Source organism: Chrysochloris asiatica, unplaced genomic scaffold (assembly GCF_000296735.1).
Source record: "Chrysochloris asiatica unplaced genomic scaffold, ChrAsi1.0 scaffold00057, whole genome shotgun sequence".
Lineage (NCBI taxonomy): Eukaryota > Metazoa > Chordata > Mammalia > Afrosoricida > Chrysochloridae > Chrysochloris > Chrysochloris asiatica.
In genome coordinates this window covers 11,255,678-11,272,289 of record NW_006408575.1, presented here as the reverse complement: position 1 = coordinate 11,272,289, position 16,612 = coordinate 11,255,678, and the positions used below count along the sequence as shown (strand labels likewise).

The 16,612-nt window shown below is 40.7% G+C and overlaps 1 protein-coding gene across 2 annotated transcripts in view; it reads right to left on the bottom strand.

Moving 5' to 3' along the window:
• GALNT10 (UDP-N-acetyl-alpha-D-galactosamine:polypeptide N-acetylgalactosaminyltransferase 10 (GalNAc-T10)) overlaps positions 1 to 16,612 on the bottom strand; it is a 323,413-nt gene that overhangs the window by 171,101 nt on the left and 135,700 nt on the right. The window contains exon 4 of one of the 2 annotated variants that reach the window (XM_006863910.1): positions 12,629 to 12,663. The exons of the other annotated variant lie outside the window; for it this stretch is intronic. Within the exon in view, the coding sequence (XP_006863972.1) occupies positions 12,629 to 12,663 (35 nt within the window). The remainder of the gene's footprint in view (positions 1 to 12,628; positions 12,664 to 16,612) is intronic. 2 annotated transcript variants of the gene reach the window in all.

Sequence of the window (16,612 nt, the reverse complement as noted above, 5' to 3'; positions counted from 1 at the left end):
TGTCAGATTCAAAATGGCCAATACCAGTCCATTTAATCTCACTAATGCCCAGGATATCGATATTTATGTGTTTCATTTCATTTTGGACAACTGCCAGTTTTCTTAGGTTCATACTTCATACATTCTACTTTTCAATTACTAGATTTAATGGATGTTTTCAATTATTCCTTCTCATTCTGAGCTGTGCCCCATTAGGAAGTGAAGGTCCTGAAATCTTTACTCCATTAACGTCATCACTGTCAACTTCAGTTTGTGGAGGCAGCTCTTTCCCAGTCGTATTTTGAGTGCCTTCCAACTTAAGGTGCTCATCTTCTGGCAAGATTGTGGTATTATTCATCATGTTACAATAATCAATATTGTGGTGCTAACAGTGTTTCACTACTATTCATTAAGGTTTTCACAGTGACTAAACATTCGCAAGTATTCCACAAGTTCCTGCATTATTTTCATCACCAAGGTCATATTTTCCAACTATGACTACTTCTTTCTTTCCAACTTTTTATTCAATGCATCTTGACTGTATGTTTGATCAATTTCAGACTGAAGAAATTAGTATCATGCTTCAGTTTCGTTATTACTATCTTTAGTGGTTGGCATATAAATTTGAGTGTTAGTGGTATTAACTGGTCTTTGTTGCTGTTGTTAAGTGCAGTAGGCATATGGATATTAAATTATCACAGTTAATACATACAGCTCTTTTTAGGCCCTTGATAAATATCTGTTGAATGGATGGATGAATGACTGCTATTCAATGGCAGTCTAGTTTAATGATTCAAAGCATTCTGGGTGTTGAACAAATCTAGGGTCCACTTACTGGGTAGGTAGCTTCTTGACTGACATATAGGAATTAACAATTCCTATTCTTAGATGTTGTTGGGAGGATTGAATAAAATAACCCGTAAAAATTATCTAGCCAGCACATGGAACAAAGTTAGTCCTCTCAGTAAAGGAGAGATATTATTAATATATTATTTCTAAAGAAATTTATGAAAACAAGGTCCATTTCAGTATCTATGATGGCCAAGTTGGGGGACAGTGAAGAGCATGAGAATCTAGTAACAAAATTGGGTCCATTCCTAAGATTCCCTACCCAAAAAGATCCATTTGACTCAGAGTGACCCCTACAAAACAAAGAAGAATTTTCCCATAGGGTTTCCAAGATGGTAAATTGTTAGGGAAGCAGACTGCTCTAGCCTCCTCCAGTGCAGGAGTATAGCCAAGTGCTTGAACTGCTGTGTCACCAGGGTTCTGAATCCTGCAGAGACAACCTACTTAACACCTGATCCAATTCAACTGGCAATTGCTGATAACAGGATTTACAGAGTTTCCTAATTAACAAGAGGTCACATGCTTGTGCAGCAATTCACTGTTCTTCAGGACAGGAAAAAGTTCCTATTGTGGCATTCTGCAACATAAACAGCTATCTCAAGAATAGCAAATGTTATTCTGTTATTCTCCCTATTTGTCAACAAGAAGGGTATGAAAAACCTTTTCAAAAGACAGCAAACCTTATGCAGTGACGATCGCTTAATATTATGTAGAAAAGTCATGTGTAGGTTTTTTCAACCCAGAGGTAATTTTAAGTTTGATTCTACAGACTCAGAGATTAGTCTCTAAAAGCTGTGATTACTTTTTCTTCCCCTTGGTTTTCTTCCCCTTGGTTTCCAGATGTCCTTTTGCTACAGAAAGTGAAAGGGCTGGAAAGAAGCATGGCAAGAAAAGTGAAGGAGAGAGTTTGTGGAGGAGGTTGGCAGAATAATGTGGAAATCACATTAAACAATAAATTGGAAATGGATTTTGACTGGCTGCTCTAAATAACTGCTTCTGGAATCTGTGTGCTTTTACTTAACATCCCACTAAAAGAATCGATTAGTGTTCCAACAGTCATACACTCACACACACAAATGGAATTTTAATCTTTAGTTTAATCACTATTTAGCATGCCTGGCACCCTTTGGAAGGGGAGTGAGTGGGTGGGTGGGCGGGCAGGTGGGGGTGGGGGTGGAAAGAATGGTGGTGAAGCAATCCAACTGTATTCTGCCAAAGAAGAAAGATTTGTTAAAGTACATACTATAATGCTAAGATTGCAGACTCTGCAAAGCCAGCTCAGCAAGGACACTTGCATCTTTGGCCCAACTGGCTAATGACTTCAAAATAATGGGAGATGGGAGGTCTGCTATAAAACAGCAATGCTGGAGGGAAAACTGAGCAGGTTATCTGCTTCATCCAGGGTCTGCGGATATACTGCAGACCGATTCTGCTATAAGTTTTACAAGGGCTCCCACCCTCCTCCCCTTGGCTGGCACCTACAAAACTGCTAGAATGATTCTGCTTTTAGGTTTAAATGACTTGGTATAATTCTGAGCATTTGTTTACCTGCCAAGTAGATTATTTTAATAACCTTCACACATACACACACACACATAAACACCTCACAAAGCATCCTCTTCAAAATTACCGGCGAGGTTGTATTCCCAAAAGCATAGAGTAACTTTAAGCAATGGAGTTTGGACAACTGGTTTAATGAGTTTTGAGTACATGTGTTTTTAGGGTATATTTATTAATTTCTCCAACAAATGATTATTGAGAGCCCATACCGTCCAAAAAACTGTGGAGGAGACAAAAATAAATAATTCTTGGCTTCAACAAATAGCATGAATAAGACACTAGTGTAGAAGAAAGGCAAAAACAAAAACAAAAATATACAACACTGCAAAACTACACAGGCCCTTGTAGTCACAGGACAAAGTCGGTCATACATATAAACCACTGTTAAAAAAAGGCTAATTAATCCTTGACAGTTGTACAAGTAAGTTCTATTTACTTGATTTACAAGAGCCAGATACTAAATATCCTGGAATAATCTGGGAAGGCTTTCTGTAGAAGCAAAGTCTTTGAGAAGAGTTTGGAAAGATGGGTAAGACTTTTACCAGTAGCACTAGGTGGTGGTGGTTGTGTGCCGTGGAGTTGGTTCCAACTCACAGCGCCCCTGTGGGGGTAAGAAATTGAGGCTTGATCTGGAAGGAAAGCATGTACATTTATGAGATGGGGTCCTGGTGTGGAGCTGTAGGATAAACACTGGACTGTTAACTGCAAGGTTGGCGATACAAACCTACCAGCTATGAGTCCAAACTGACTTGACAGCACTTCACAACAATTTACTAAATGGCAAGGAGCCTGGTTTAGCTGGAGTGACTGGGTGCCAAAGACAGTCAAGAGGATGATCAGAGAGTTCAACTAGACGAAGAAAGAAGAGGAAAAAAAGAGTAATCTGATACAATTTGATGAACCTGACCTACACCTATGGATGCAGTAGCTCAAAAGAGGGAAAAAATCTTTACAGCGAGGATCATTCCCACCCCCCTTCATACACAGAGTAGACAGGGATGGGCAACTTGGACATTGGCTACACAAAATGGAGGAGCTACAGAGGCAAGAAGTGACTGGCTTACAAGCTTACAAGAGGGAGCCTAGATCCAGAGGGCATGGAGGATGGTAGAATCTCCACTGAGTAGTATCCAATCTGTCTAGACGGGGCTGATGAAAGGAGATGGAGATAGGTCTCATGTGATATAATAGTGAATAATTGTTATCAGGACTGACTGTGAGGATTGTAAATGTAAAGGTAGATGTTTTGTAGCAAAAGGAGGGGAGCGATTGACTTTGCAGTCCAGGAGCAGAGGTCCCTGGGACCACCAAGGAAGAAGAGCGGGGTACGGGACCCTACCCAGAGGAACAGTGATGCCAGAGACAGAGGCAGAGATGATGACATGGAGAGATGGAGCGGCTGGGGACTCTAGACCCAGAGAGGGAGATGGGGCTGTGTGCTGACGATCAGAGGGCAGGCTTGCAGGGTATACCCTTTGGTTGGTTTGTGATGCATGGAGGGGACTGTAATCATGGCAATGAAATGATATATGATAGGATGAATGTAAAGCTAATGTTCTTCCATGTAAACGATCACATAATTAACAATAAAACATTTTTTAAAAAAATAAAAAGACAGTCAAGAGCAATGGAAACAGAAAGGGAGTGTGGATCACAATCCAAAGGCCTTACATTTGAGCTATTTGGCAGTTTGGAATTTCAAAAGGTCTTTACGCATATAAGTAGGTAAAGCAGAGTTCCAAAACGAAATTCTTACTACTTATCTACTTTCAGTTAATGTTAGAATCCTCCTTTTCCTCTGAGAGATGCAGGGAAAATGATGACTTGTTTTTCAATCAGAGGAAATTATGTTACCCACTTGTAGGTGGAGGACCATTCTTACTCCATGTGAGAAGGAAGTCCTTGTCAACCTACAAGTCAGACTTAATAAGGCTCACCTGACCTCAGCCTCACCCAGTAAGCTGCTGTTTTGAGAAAACCTGCCTTTTGCTAAAGGAGCTCTGTAGCATAGTGGTTACGACTCGGGCTGCTGACCGCAAGGTCGCCAGTTTGAAACTACCAGCTGTTCCATGGGGGAAAGACAAGGCTTTTTGCTCCAGTGAAGATTTGCAGCCTCGGAAACCCTGTGCAAGGTCACTATGAGTTGGAACCGACTCTATGGTACTTAACATCTTTTGCTAAAACCAAGACCAAGTTGTATGAACAAAATAATCACACCTAAACGGTACCATCTGTGAAGGAAAGAGGAAACCCCAATCCTGCAAACAAAAGATTCAGTGAATCAGCTGTGGCCACGGCAGGCCTGTCCCTCTGTTCTACCCAGCAAGCAGGCTATGCCAATTTTCCATGTCTATTAACTCTATTTGGTGCAGTGCTGTAGGATAAGCTCAGGACTTCTAATCTTAAGTTTGGCAGTTCAAACCCACCAGCCACTCCTTGGAAACCCTGTACTGGATCACTATGAGTTGGAACTTACTCAATGACACTTAACAACCATAACAAAATTAACTCAACTGCCTCAATACCAGGATGTTGGAATCTGAAAACTAGACAGGGCTCCATGTCCTAAGAGGGCAAGGTCAGTTACAGACAGGAGCCATTGTTTAAAAGGGCTGATCCTGGATTTCCAATGCAGAACCATACCACCCACCCAGTTCATCCTTTGTTTTCTATAGATAACTCTAGAAAAGGTCATTTGCTACTTTGGGTGTTGAAAGCTCATTAAAAGACTTTTTAAACAGCAAGGAGAAAAAAAAGTCAAGATTTTTTTGTAATGTCTATTATCTAAAGGGCAAATGGAAACTTCAGTAATTATCCATTTCATTCTAAAAGAACAACTGCATAATACTTAAAACGTTTTCTTCAGAACAAGTTCCCAAACGTTTTATCATAGGGAAAACAAAACACTAAACAGTAATGCTCGTGTGGGTCCCTCATTCAGCCACTCACCTATCCATCTACTTAAATGTTTACTGTGTACATGCCTTGCTCTGAATTATATAATGAGAATATACAGTTAAGACAGACCAGGAGCCTGCTCTCCTAGAACTTAGTGTGTGTGGTTGTGGTGATTGTGTGTGTGCCATCGAGTCGATTTTGATTCACAGTGATCCTGTACGGGATTTCTGAGGTTGTACATTTTTATAGGAGCAGAAAGCCTTATCTTTCTCCCAAGGAGGAGCTGGTGGATTCAAACTGCTGACCTCGTGGTTAGCAGACCAATGTATACCCCACTGTTTAACAAGAACGTCTTAGTGTGTGTGATGGTGCTGGTGGTGGTAGTAATGAGAGTGTTTGTGTGCCATGAAGCTGGTTCCGATTCCTGGTGACCCTGTATTAGGGTTTCCGAGGGTGTAAAGATGAGCAGAAAGCTTCATCTTTCTCCTGTGAAGCAACTGGTAGATTTGAACTGCTGACCTTGCAAGGTTAGTAATCCAACTCTTAACCCACTATGCTACCAGGGATCCTTAGTATGTGCGTTGTTGTTGTTTTTGTTAATTGCCATCGAGTTGGTTCCAATTCATAGCAACCCTGTATAAGGTTTCCAAAAAGCAGTGGGTGGATTTGAGCTGCTGACCTTGTGGTTCACAGTCCAGTGCTGATCCTATAGCACCATACCAGGAGTCCTTAGTGTGTGTAGAAGAGAGAAATGCAAATCCATTAAAATAGCAATAGTGACACATGTAAGAGGTGTCCCTCCAGGGGGATCTGATCCAAGCAGCAAAGTCAGGAAAGTCTTCCCCGAGGAGATGAATGGGGTATGCTCAGCACTTAACTCAGCAGATACAGGACGACAGAACATTGTAGCGGAAACAGCACGAGTGACATGTGAAGATTTCATGGCTGGGAAAGTGAATATTTAACCTTCAGGAAATCAAGGATACACGATCAAAAGAAAAACCTTAATGAGTGGGGTGGGATGGCTGGGGGGAGGCTGGCAACCCTCCCATCCTTGAGCTCAGTGACCTGGCATCTTGGAGGGAAGCCCTAGTGGCCCTCATTCTCTATGGACTCTGGTAGTGTGAGCACTGTGGTGCGGAGTGAGTTACTCAGTGAAGATCAGTATTTCCCGCACCGCCAAAGGAACTGTGATTAAGTCAACCTGAGAAACGGTATTCAGGTTTAATGCTGGAAGAAAGCCTGGCTAAACTGGATTTAAACAAACAAACAAAAGGTGGTAACTTTTTGTCACATTTGCCATTTTCACCATTCCATCGGGACTTCTGAGAGGTGGTTAGTCTTTATATCCCATCATCATGGGCAATTGTCTGGAATGATTCTAATTTTATGCTATTTTCACCTTAGGTGTTGAGTTTATAACCTCTTTCATAGGACAAGACTTTAGTATATTATTATTATCATCATTAGATCCATTTTGTAGATGACAAAAGTGAGACTTGGAAAGAAAGCTGACATGAAAGCACTTTGTTAGCTTCCAGGGTGTACCACATAAGTGTAATCGTCGCTGTTGCCTCTACCCATGGCTCACAGCGGTCCTTGCCTTCCCACATCTTAGGGCCTAGAATGATGCTAGTTACAGTCAGTTCTCAGGACATAAAAACTTACTCAACTTAATCATACTTCTGTACCAAGAGGTCTTGAAAATCTCAGTTTAGCTGATGTGTGATCAATCACAGGAAACCCTTTTAAAAGTGCTCTTCTCAGAGGCTTGATAACAGAGGGTCATTATATTGCCTGTACACCAGATGTGGATGGATGAATGGAAAAGCAGGCAAGACTAGCAAACTGAATAGAAGGCAAGCTTGCAAGCATTTCAGGGTCCTAAAAATGATTGCAAAACACATACTAGTCTCCTACTTGGAAGTTAGGGCTGAGCTCTAACGGTAAGGATTATGACAGCAAGTCCCTCCATTCTGAAGATGTTGTTATGGTGAGATGCTGTCCAGTAGGTTCTGGCTCATAGCCACCCTAAGCACAACAATATGAAACACTGCCTGGTCCTTTGCTATCCTCACAACTATCAACACACTTGAGCCCATTGCTGCTGCCACTGTGCCAATCCATCTTATTTTGAGTCTTCTTCTTTTTTGCTGATCCTACAGTTTACAAAGCATGATGTCCTTCTCCAGGGACAGCTCCCTTCTGATAGTAAGTCGTAAGTATGAGAGATAAAGTCTTATCATCCTGGCTTCTAAGGAGAATTCTGGCTGTGCTTTCTCCAACATAGATTTGTTTGTTCTTCTAGCAGTCCATGGTACTTTTAGTGTTCTCATTCAATACCACAACTTAAATTCTTCTATGATATTCCTTATTCATAGTCCAACTTTCACATGCATATGAGGCAAGTGAAAACATCATGGTTTGGGTCAGGCACACCTTAATCCTCAAACTAACATGTTTACTGTAAACTTTAAAGAGGTCTGTGCAGATGTGCCTAATGCAATCCTCATTTGATTTCTTGACTGCTGCTTCCATGACCGTTGATTGCAGATCAGGATCCCTGGTAGCACAGTGGATTATGAACTGGGCTGTTAACTGCAGGGTCAGCAGTTCAAATCTACCAGTCACACCATGGGAGGTTAGCCTTGGAAACCCTATGCAGGTTGCCATAAGTCAGAATAGATTTGATGGCACACAACCACTACCACCACCAAACATCCAAAAGTAGTCCACCTTTCCTTCTTCCTAGTCTTTCTTAGTCTAGAATCTCAGCTGAAACCTGGCCACCGTGGTTGACCCTGCTGATAATAAAAATACCAATGGCATAACTTCCAACATCACAGCAACATACACACCACCACAGTAGACAAAGTGACAGATGAGCGGTAGCCATTCTGAAGATAGCACCAGAAAACAAACCTAATAAAGTATACACAGCACTTACATTTTAGCAAAAAAAGACGTAGGCTTGAGTCACAGTTCTACTGCTCACTAAGCTATGAGACCTCAGGCAAACTGGAAGAACTGTCTAAAGCCTTTGTTCCTCAACTGTCAAGTGGGAAATATTAAGGGTCTCTGTCATAAAGGTTATTGTGAGGGTTACATGATACACAGCAAGCAAATCATTTAACGATGTCTGTTATTTGTTGTTCTCATTAGGTGCCATCAAGTGGGAGCCAACTCATAGCAACCCTTTATAGGGTTTCCAAGGAGTGGCTGGTGGTTTAGAAAGCACTAAAAATGTAGCCACCACATTGTTGCTATTTGGATAGTATTTTATACAAGTCTTTTTTACATTAAGTAGTCCATTTCTTCATCAAAATCACACTAAGGATGAAGGTAAATACCCCAACCTATCCTAATCCTTTATGTGGAGCTCAAGATCTGAGAATCATCCTCAACATTGAGCTGTAAGCAGCCTTGCCAGTCCAGTCAGTGCTGCCCATAGGATACACACCTACCTTAAGTGGAAAAGTTAATTCCTAAATCTACCTGGTAGATCATGCTCCACTGGTTGACTTCTACAACTTTAAATCCTCAGGCAGGTTGGCTGCTCACTGCTGCAAAAGGCCTCCCAAAGGGGGTGGGCCAGGGGGTGGGCAAGCAGAATGTGACTTCTGGCTGTTCCTTCCTTCTAATGTTGCCCACCCCTCCCCCACAGCTGCTGGGGTTTTCCCCTGGTGCCACACCTCACAGAACCACAGACTCTAGTTACTGGTGGGAGCTGAGATGTTGTCTCCTCTGATGGTCCACTGGATCAAGTAATGCCTTCTTTACCACAACACACAAATAGAACAGATACTCAATTTGGGCATTTGAGAGATGGAAAGCTCCCTACATTCATAGAGACAGATAAAGTTATTAGAAAACTCCTTCTTGTACGTAGCTCCTTGGGCTCCTATTTAGCTCACAAGCAAGAGCTCTGACTAGGCTATGGTTGATCCTGTCCTCTTCCATCTGCCATCTTGGAACCTCTTCTTTTCCATTTGTGTACAGGTGGGGGACACAAAGGGCCTTGAACCTCCTCTCCCTATTTTGCTACTCTCACTCTAGCATTCTTGTTCTTACATATAATGGTCTTTCCAACAGGTTTCCACAAAGCCAGTGTTTCAAATCCACGAGCCACTCCACGGGAGAAAGATAAGGCTTTCTGGTCCCGTCAAGATTTATAGTCTTGGCAGCCCTTGGAATTTATATGGAAAAGCCTATTTATGAGTCAGAATCAACTTGATGGGAATGGATTTTGGATTTTTTGTTTTTGTTTACAGCATTTTGTTTATAGCACATTTTGTTTATACCACATATAGCACATGGGATAGTTTCCCATAGTTTTCCCTGCTATGAAAGTGGATACTTCAGCAAGAATGAATTTAACTTCTCAGGAAAGTCTTGCATGACCTTCCTGACAGTTGACAGCCCACATGCCCTTAGAGCATCCTTTTGATTTCACATTCACTGGAGTGACTACTTGATTATTGTCTGTCTCTCCCCAAACTGTAAATTCCATGAGATTGTTGTTGTTGTTGTTAGGTGCCATCGAGTCGGTACCGACCCATAGTGACCTTATGCACAGCAGAACAAAACACTGCCCGATCATGGGCCAACCTCACTATTGTTGCCATACTTGAGTCCATCGATGCTGCCACTTGGCCAATCCATCTCGTTGGGGGTCTTCCTCTTTTTCTCTGACCCTCCACCTTACCAAACATGATATCCTTCTCCAGCGACTGCTCCCTCCTGACAATATGTCTAAATAGGAGATACGAAGTTTGGCCATCTTGGCCTCCAAGGACCACTCTGGCTGCACTTCTTCCAAAATGAGTTTATTGGTTCTTTTGGCAGCCCATGGCACTTTCAATATTCCCCTCCAACACTATAACTCAAAGGCATCAATTCTTCTACGGTCTTCCTTATTCACTGTCCAGCTTTCACATGCATATGAGGTTATTGAAAATATCATGGCTTGGGTCAGGAACACCTTAGTCCTCAAGCTGACATCTTTGCTCTTCAACACTTTTAAAAAGGTCTTGTGCAGCAGATTTGCCTAATGCAATATGTCATTTCATTTATTGACTGCTGCTTCTGTGAGAGTTGATAGTTGATCCAAGAAGAATGAAGTCCTTGACAATTTCAATCTTTTCTCCATTGATAAAAATGTTGTTTATTGGTCCAGTGGTGAGATTTCTTGTTTTCTTTACATTGAGATGCAATCCATATTGAAGGCTATGCTCTTTGATCTTCATCAGTAAATGTTTTAAGTGCTCTTCACTTTCAGCAACCAAGGTTGTATCATCTGCATATCGCAGGTTGTTAATGAGTTTTCCTCCAATCCTGATGCCAAATTTTTTCTTCATAGAACCCAGCTTCTCAGATTATTTGCTCAGCATACAGGTTGAATAAGTATGGTGAAACAATACAACCTTGTCACACACCTGTCTTAATTTTAAAACATTCAGTGTTCCCATGTTCTGTTCGAACAACTGCCTCTTGGTCCAGGTACAGATTCCTCATGAGCACAATTAAGTGTTTCGGAATACTCATACTTCGTAATGTTGTCCATAGCTTGTCATGAGCCACACAATCGAAAGTCTTTGAGTAGTCAATAAAGCACAGGTAAATAACTTTCTGATATTCTCTGCTTTCAGCCAAGATCCATCAGACATCAGCAATGATATCCCTCGTTCCACTGCCTCTTCTGAATCCGGCTTGAACCTCTGGAAGTTCTCTGTCAATGTATGATTGTAGCTGTTTCTGTATTACCTTTAGCAAAACTTTACTCGCATGTGATATCAAAGAGATTGTCAGATGATTTCCACATTCCACTGGGTCACCTCTCTTTGGAAAAGGCACAAATATGGATCTCTTCCAATCAGTTGGCCAGATAGTTGTCTTCCTAATTTCTTGGCAGAAATGAATGAGTGCCTCCTTTGCCAATTCCTTCAATGCACCTTGGACTTCCTCCTTCAGTATCACTGGTTCTTGGTCATATGCTACCTCTTGAAACGGTTGAACATGAACAACTTCCTTCTGGTACAGTGACTCTGTGTATTCCTTCCATCTTTTCTTGATGCTTTCTGCATTCTTCAATAATTTGCCAAGAGAATCTTTCAATAACAAAAGTCGAGGCTTGAATTGTTTCTTCAGTTTCCCCAGCTTGAGAAATGCTGACCGTGTTCTTCCTTTTTGTTTTTCTGATTCCAGATCTTTACACATTTTGTTGTAATATTTGGCTTTATTGAAATTTTCTGTTCAGCTCTTGGACCTCCTCATTTCTTCCATGAGGTTAGAAAATACAACTTTTGTTGAGCAAATGAGACACCTTCTGTCTTATCTTTTCTAGACTGTAGGAAAAGGTCACCCAGGTATTAGACATGTCTAATATAGTCACAAGGATTTAATACTGTAAAGGAACTCTAAGGATGAACTTCTATCATATGGCTAACTGGCTTCAGGTCAACTCAATGGGTGACATAAACTTTAAAGAAAGCGAGCTCACCTGAGCCTAAAATGATCTCTAAAAAAATGTAGCAAATTTTGAACTTTCCTATGTATTTTCTTATTTCATTTCAAACTGTTTCCTCTTTATATTCCTAACCTTGAGATTTGTGGCAGAAATTACTGCATCCCCCAGAGCTTTCTCTCTTTTTATTCAGAGTAATAGAAATTTTAGCTGGGAATATGAAGGCCCAAAATAAAGGTGATAATATTTCTCAGACATTTTTGCTGCTCGATGTGTCTGTATAACTAGATACTGTCCAGTGAGAGATGAGTGGAGGTGTTGTGTGGCAACTTCAAGGAACCAACCTGAAGAAACTATTGGTGTGCACCTTTGCCTTTGCCCCTTTCTTCACCTCTCCCTACATCTTACTTCCTAGAATTGAAATGCTATCTTATGGACCCTGAGGTGAAGACCCACACCCCTACAATGGTGAAGCCATGAGCAGGAAGAAGCCTAGTTCCTGAGGATTTTATGGTTCCTGGAAGACTGAAACCTCCTGACTTCAAGTACAAGAAAAAGAAACTTCAACCTCATCTAAGCCACTCATATCTAATCTTAACTGATACAAAGTCCTTCTTTTGAGGCTTGAAAACAGATGCAGCTTAGTATGTGGATAGAACCCTGAAGCAGAACACAATAGACCCACATTTCCGACTCTTGGATCTGTATTCATTAAGAATGGGACCTTAGGCAGGTTCCCTAGAATTTCTAGGTCTCCATTTTTTTTTTTTTTTAACTATAAAATTCAGGTAAAACTAATATGTTTCTAACCTATGTGAATTCTGTAGTTGGCTATGCTATATATGTAAACCAGCTGACATTAAACCGATTCTGAGTCACTGAAACCCCATGTGTGTCAGAGTAGAACTGTGCTCCTTAAAGAGTTTTCAAATGGCTGATTTATTTAGAATTATATCACCAAGTCTTTCTTCTAGGGTACCACTAGGTTAGAGGTGAACCTCTAACTTGTCAGTTAGCAGCGTAGTATGTTAACAGTTTGTTATTACCCAAGGAGACTCATTGTATATGGTTTTTATAAGAAAATGTTATAAACATGCATTTTATAGTCAATGAAGCCAACTTCTGTTGAGTCAATTCCAACTCATGGAGACCCCATGTATCTCAGGGTTCCAGAGGGCTTTCATGGCTGATTTTTCAGAAGCAAGTAAAAAACAGTCAAGGATCTAAAAAAAAAAAAAAAAAGGACTACCAAACTGCCCTTATTACAAAGCTACAGGAATCAAAACAGTGTGATGCTGTCATAAGGATAGACATATAGACCAATGGATCAGAACTGAGAATAAAAAACTGAACCCAAACATATATAACCAACTGAGTGTTTACAAGGTGCCAAGAACATTCAACGGGAAAGATAGTGAAACAACAGGATTTCTACATACAAAAGAATGAAGTCAGCCCCCCCCCCCTACTCACTCCATATACAAAACTTGATTAAAAAGGGATCAATGGTCTAAATATAAGAGATTAAACTATAAAACAGAAGTAAGTCTTATGTCCTCAGATTTGGCAGCAGATTCTTAAATCTGACACCCAAAGTAAAAGTAACAAAAGAAAAATAGATTAAATTAGAATTCATAAACATGTAAAACTGCTGTGCATCAAAGAACATTATCAAGAAGGTGGGAAAACAACTTAAAGAATGAAAGAAAATAGTTGGAAATCAGATATCTGTTAAGGATTTAAAGTCCAGAAAATATAAAGTACTCTTATAATCCAATGACAAAAAGAGAAACAACCCATCTGGTGGTGTAAGAGGAAGACAAAGTTGGTGGTTCAAGCTCATCAGCTGCTCCTTGGAAACCCTATACAGAGTCACTATGGGTCAGAATCAACTTGATGACACTGAACAACAACAAAGAGGTCCAAAGAATGAAAAGAACTCATGTGGCATTGCTGACTCTGAAGTTGGAAGGGGGAATGTATATATGACAAGGGAATTGGCATCTTAATCCTACAACTGCAAGGAAATGAATTTTGCCACCAATTGAAATGATCCTAGAAATAGATTCTTCCCCTGCTCAGACCCTAAGCAGATAACCCAGCTTAGTCCACTTGATCTACAGAACTTAAAGTTAATACGTGCATGTTAGCTTAGGCCTCTGGACTCCTGGTGTAGCGCTATAGGATAAGCACTGGGTTGCAAATCAACAGCTGCTCCTCAAAAACCCTACACAGGGTCACTATGAGTTGGAACCGACTCAACAGCACTTAACAACAATAACAACAGCACCAGTTTAGGCCATTAAGTTTGTGGTAATTTGTTACATAGCAATAGAAAATGAATACACCATTTGAACAGAGTTTATTTTCTAAAGATGGCTCCAACAAATTCTCCTGTCCCACATGTTCTACAATCTTTCTACTACTCAGTCAAGAGATGGAATGTATATCCCCATTATTTGAATGTGTGCCTCAACCAATTAAGTTTGGCAAAAGAGATACAATGTAACTCCTGTGGCTAGATCACAGAAATGTCATGCATCTTCACCTAGCTTTCTTTTGAGAAAATGGTTCTTGCAATCCAGCAACATGCTATGAGGAAGCTCCCCTGTGAAGAGGACAACATGGAAAAGAACTAATGACTCATGTGGATGAGCCATCCAGGAAGTATGTAGAGCAGATAACAAATTCAACCCCATTCAAATGGTAGAATTGTGAGCAAATAAATGGCGGCTATTGCTTTTAGCTACTAAGTTTAGGAGTAGTTTGTTAAAACATTAATAGAAACTGGGCAGTTTGCACTACACATGTCAAATTTACCACATGAATTTGACCATATGGGGACTGATTTAGATCTATTCAACAAGAGTATACTAAGCATGCATTGACGCCATGGCAAAGACAAATTACCATTCAAGTTTCTAAGCATCTGATTTATTTAGTGCTGCAAACCTGCTGAAAGTGGATGGTTTAACAAATAGAAATGTATTCTTTTACAGTTTAAGAGCTCAAAGTCTGAATGCAGAGCACTGGCACTAGGAAAAGGCATTTTTTCCCTGCCAGTTCTGAAGGAAGGTCTTTGTCTCCTTTCAACATCTGTGGGCCCCATGTTCATTGGAGATCTACATGTGTCTTGACATCAGTTTTTCCCTGGGTCTAGCAGGTTCTCAGAGCAAAGACCCCAGGTTCAAAGGAAATTCTGCCACTGTAAGCTCTTCTTTCTTGGTGGTAGCTAGGTCCCTTCTCTGCTTGCTTCTCTCTCTTTTTATTCATTATAAGATAAAAGGCGAGGAATACTACACTCCAAGGAAACTCCCCTTCCATTGGATCAGGACTATGACCTGAGTAAGAGTGTTGTACCCACGCAACCTGCCTTAAAACTAATTGACTAATCACATAAGATCTCATGTTGGGGGTTCACATCATCATCGTTGTTGTTGTTAAGTGCTGTCGAGTCGATTCATCATCATTATAGAACTGCCAAATACATCACTACATAACTGCCAAATTACTTAGAATCATGACCCAGACAAGTTAACACATATTTTATGGGGTATCCATATGCCTAAAGGGAAGACCAGTTACTACCACTAGTATTCAAATTTACACACCAATCATTAATGCCAGTGAGGATGAAATAGAAGAATTCTACCAAGTTCTTCTATCTGAAATTGATCAAACATGTATTTAAGATATATTGATAATCACTGGCGATTGGAATGCAAAGGTTGGAAACAAAGAAGAAGGATCCGTAGTTGGAAAATATGGCCTCGGTGATAGAAATGATGCTGGAGATAACATGGCAGAATTCTGCAAAAACCAATGAGTTGTTCATTTCAAATACCTTCTTTAGACAGCAAAAGAGATGACTATACACATGGACCTCACCAGATGGAATACAGAGAAATCAAACTGACTACAGCTGTGCAAAGAGAAGGTGGAAACGCTCCATATCATCAGTCAAAACAAGGCCAAGGACAGATTGCAAAACATACCATGAATTGCTCATATGCAAATTCAAATTGAAGTTGAAGAAAATAAAAACAAGTCCACCGAAGCTAAATTATGACCTTGAATATATCCCACCTGAATTTACAGATCATCTGAAGAACAGATTTGATACATTAGACACTAAAGACCAAAGACTAGGACATTATACAGGAAGAAAGAAAAAAATCATTAAGAAGACAAGAAAGAAGGAAAAGATCGCCAGAAACATCACCACAGAAAGGTTGTAAGTACGTCTTCTGCCTATAACTGTTTGAGATACCTAAAATGGGGCTACAATGTGCCCAGTGAAGGAGGCTTCCTGCGGAGCCTCTGCAATACATAAGACTATAGATAGAAGCCTGAACCACATCCAGATCTCCAGAGATGGGAAATTTCCACTTGAAAGGACGAGCAGACCAGCCTGGAGCAGCTAGAAGAACAGAAGATACTTCTTGAAAGAAAGACCTACAGGAAAAATACAAAACAATAGAGGCAGTTGGACTGTTGCTACAAGAACAAACAAGTTGCTTGCCCAGGAAGCATCAAGGCAAGTGGTCCGGTCCCCTCAGTGCAACCCCCCTTCCAAGAACAAGACTCAATAGGAATACACGCTCTGATTGGTCACCACGCTCGTCATCGATAAGGGGAAGTGAGGGAAAAACAGCAATGAAGCGGCAAGCTAAGCCCTACAATGTGGAGAGTGAAGTGTTCAGCTGATAAAAAGAGAGGGCATATGCACAAGAACACCCACACTTGCAGATAATATCCACTTGACCTGGCTTAAATGACTGGATGATCACAGCTCAACAAGAAAAAGAAAGAAGAGGAAAAAAAGAGTAATCTGATACAATTTGATGAACTTGACCTATACCT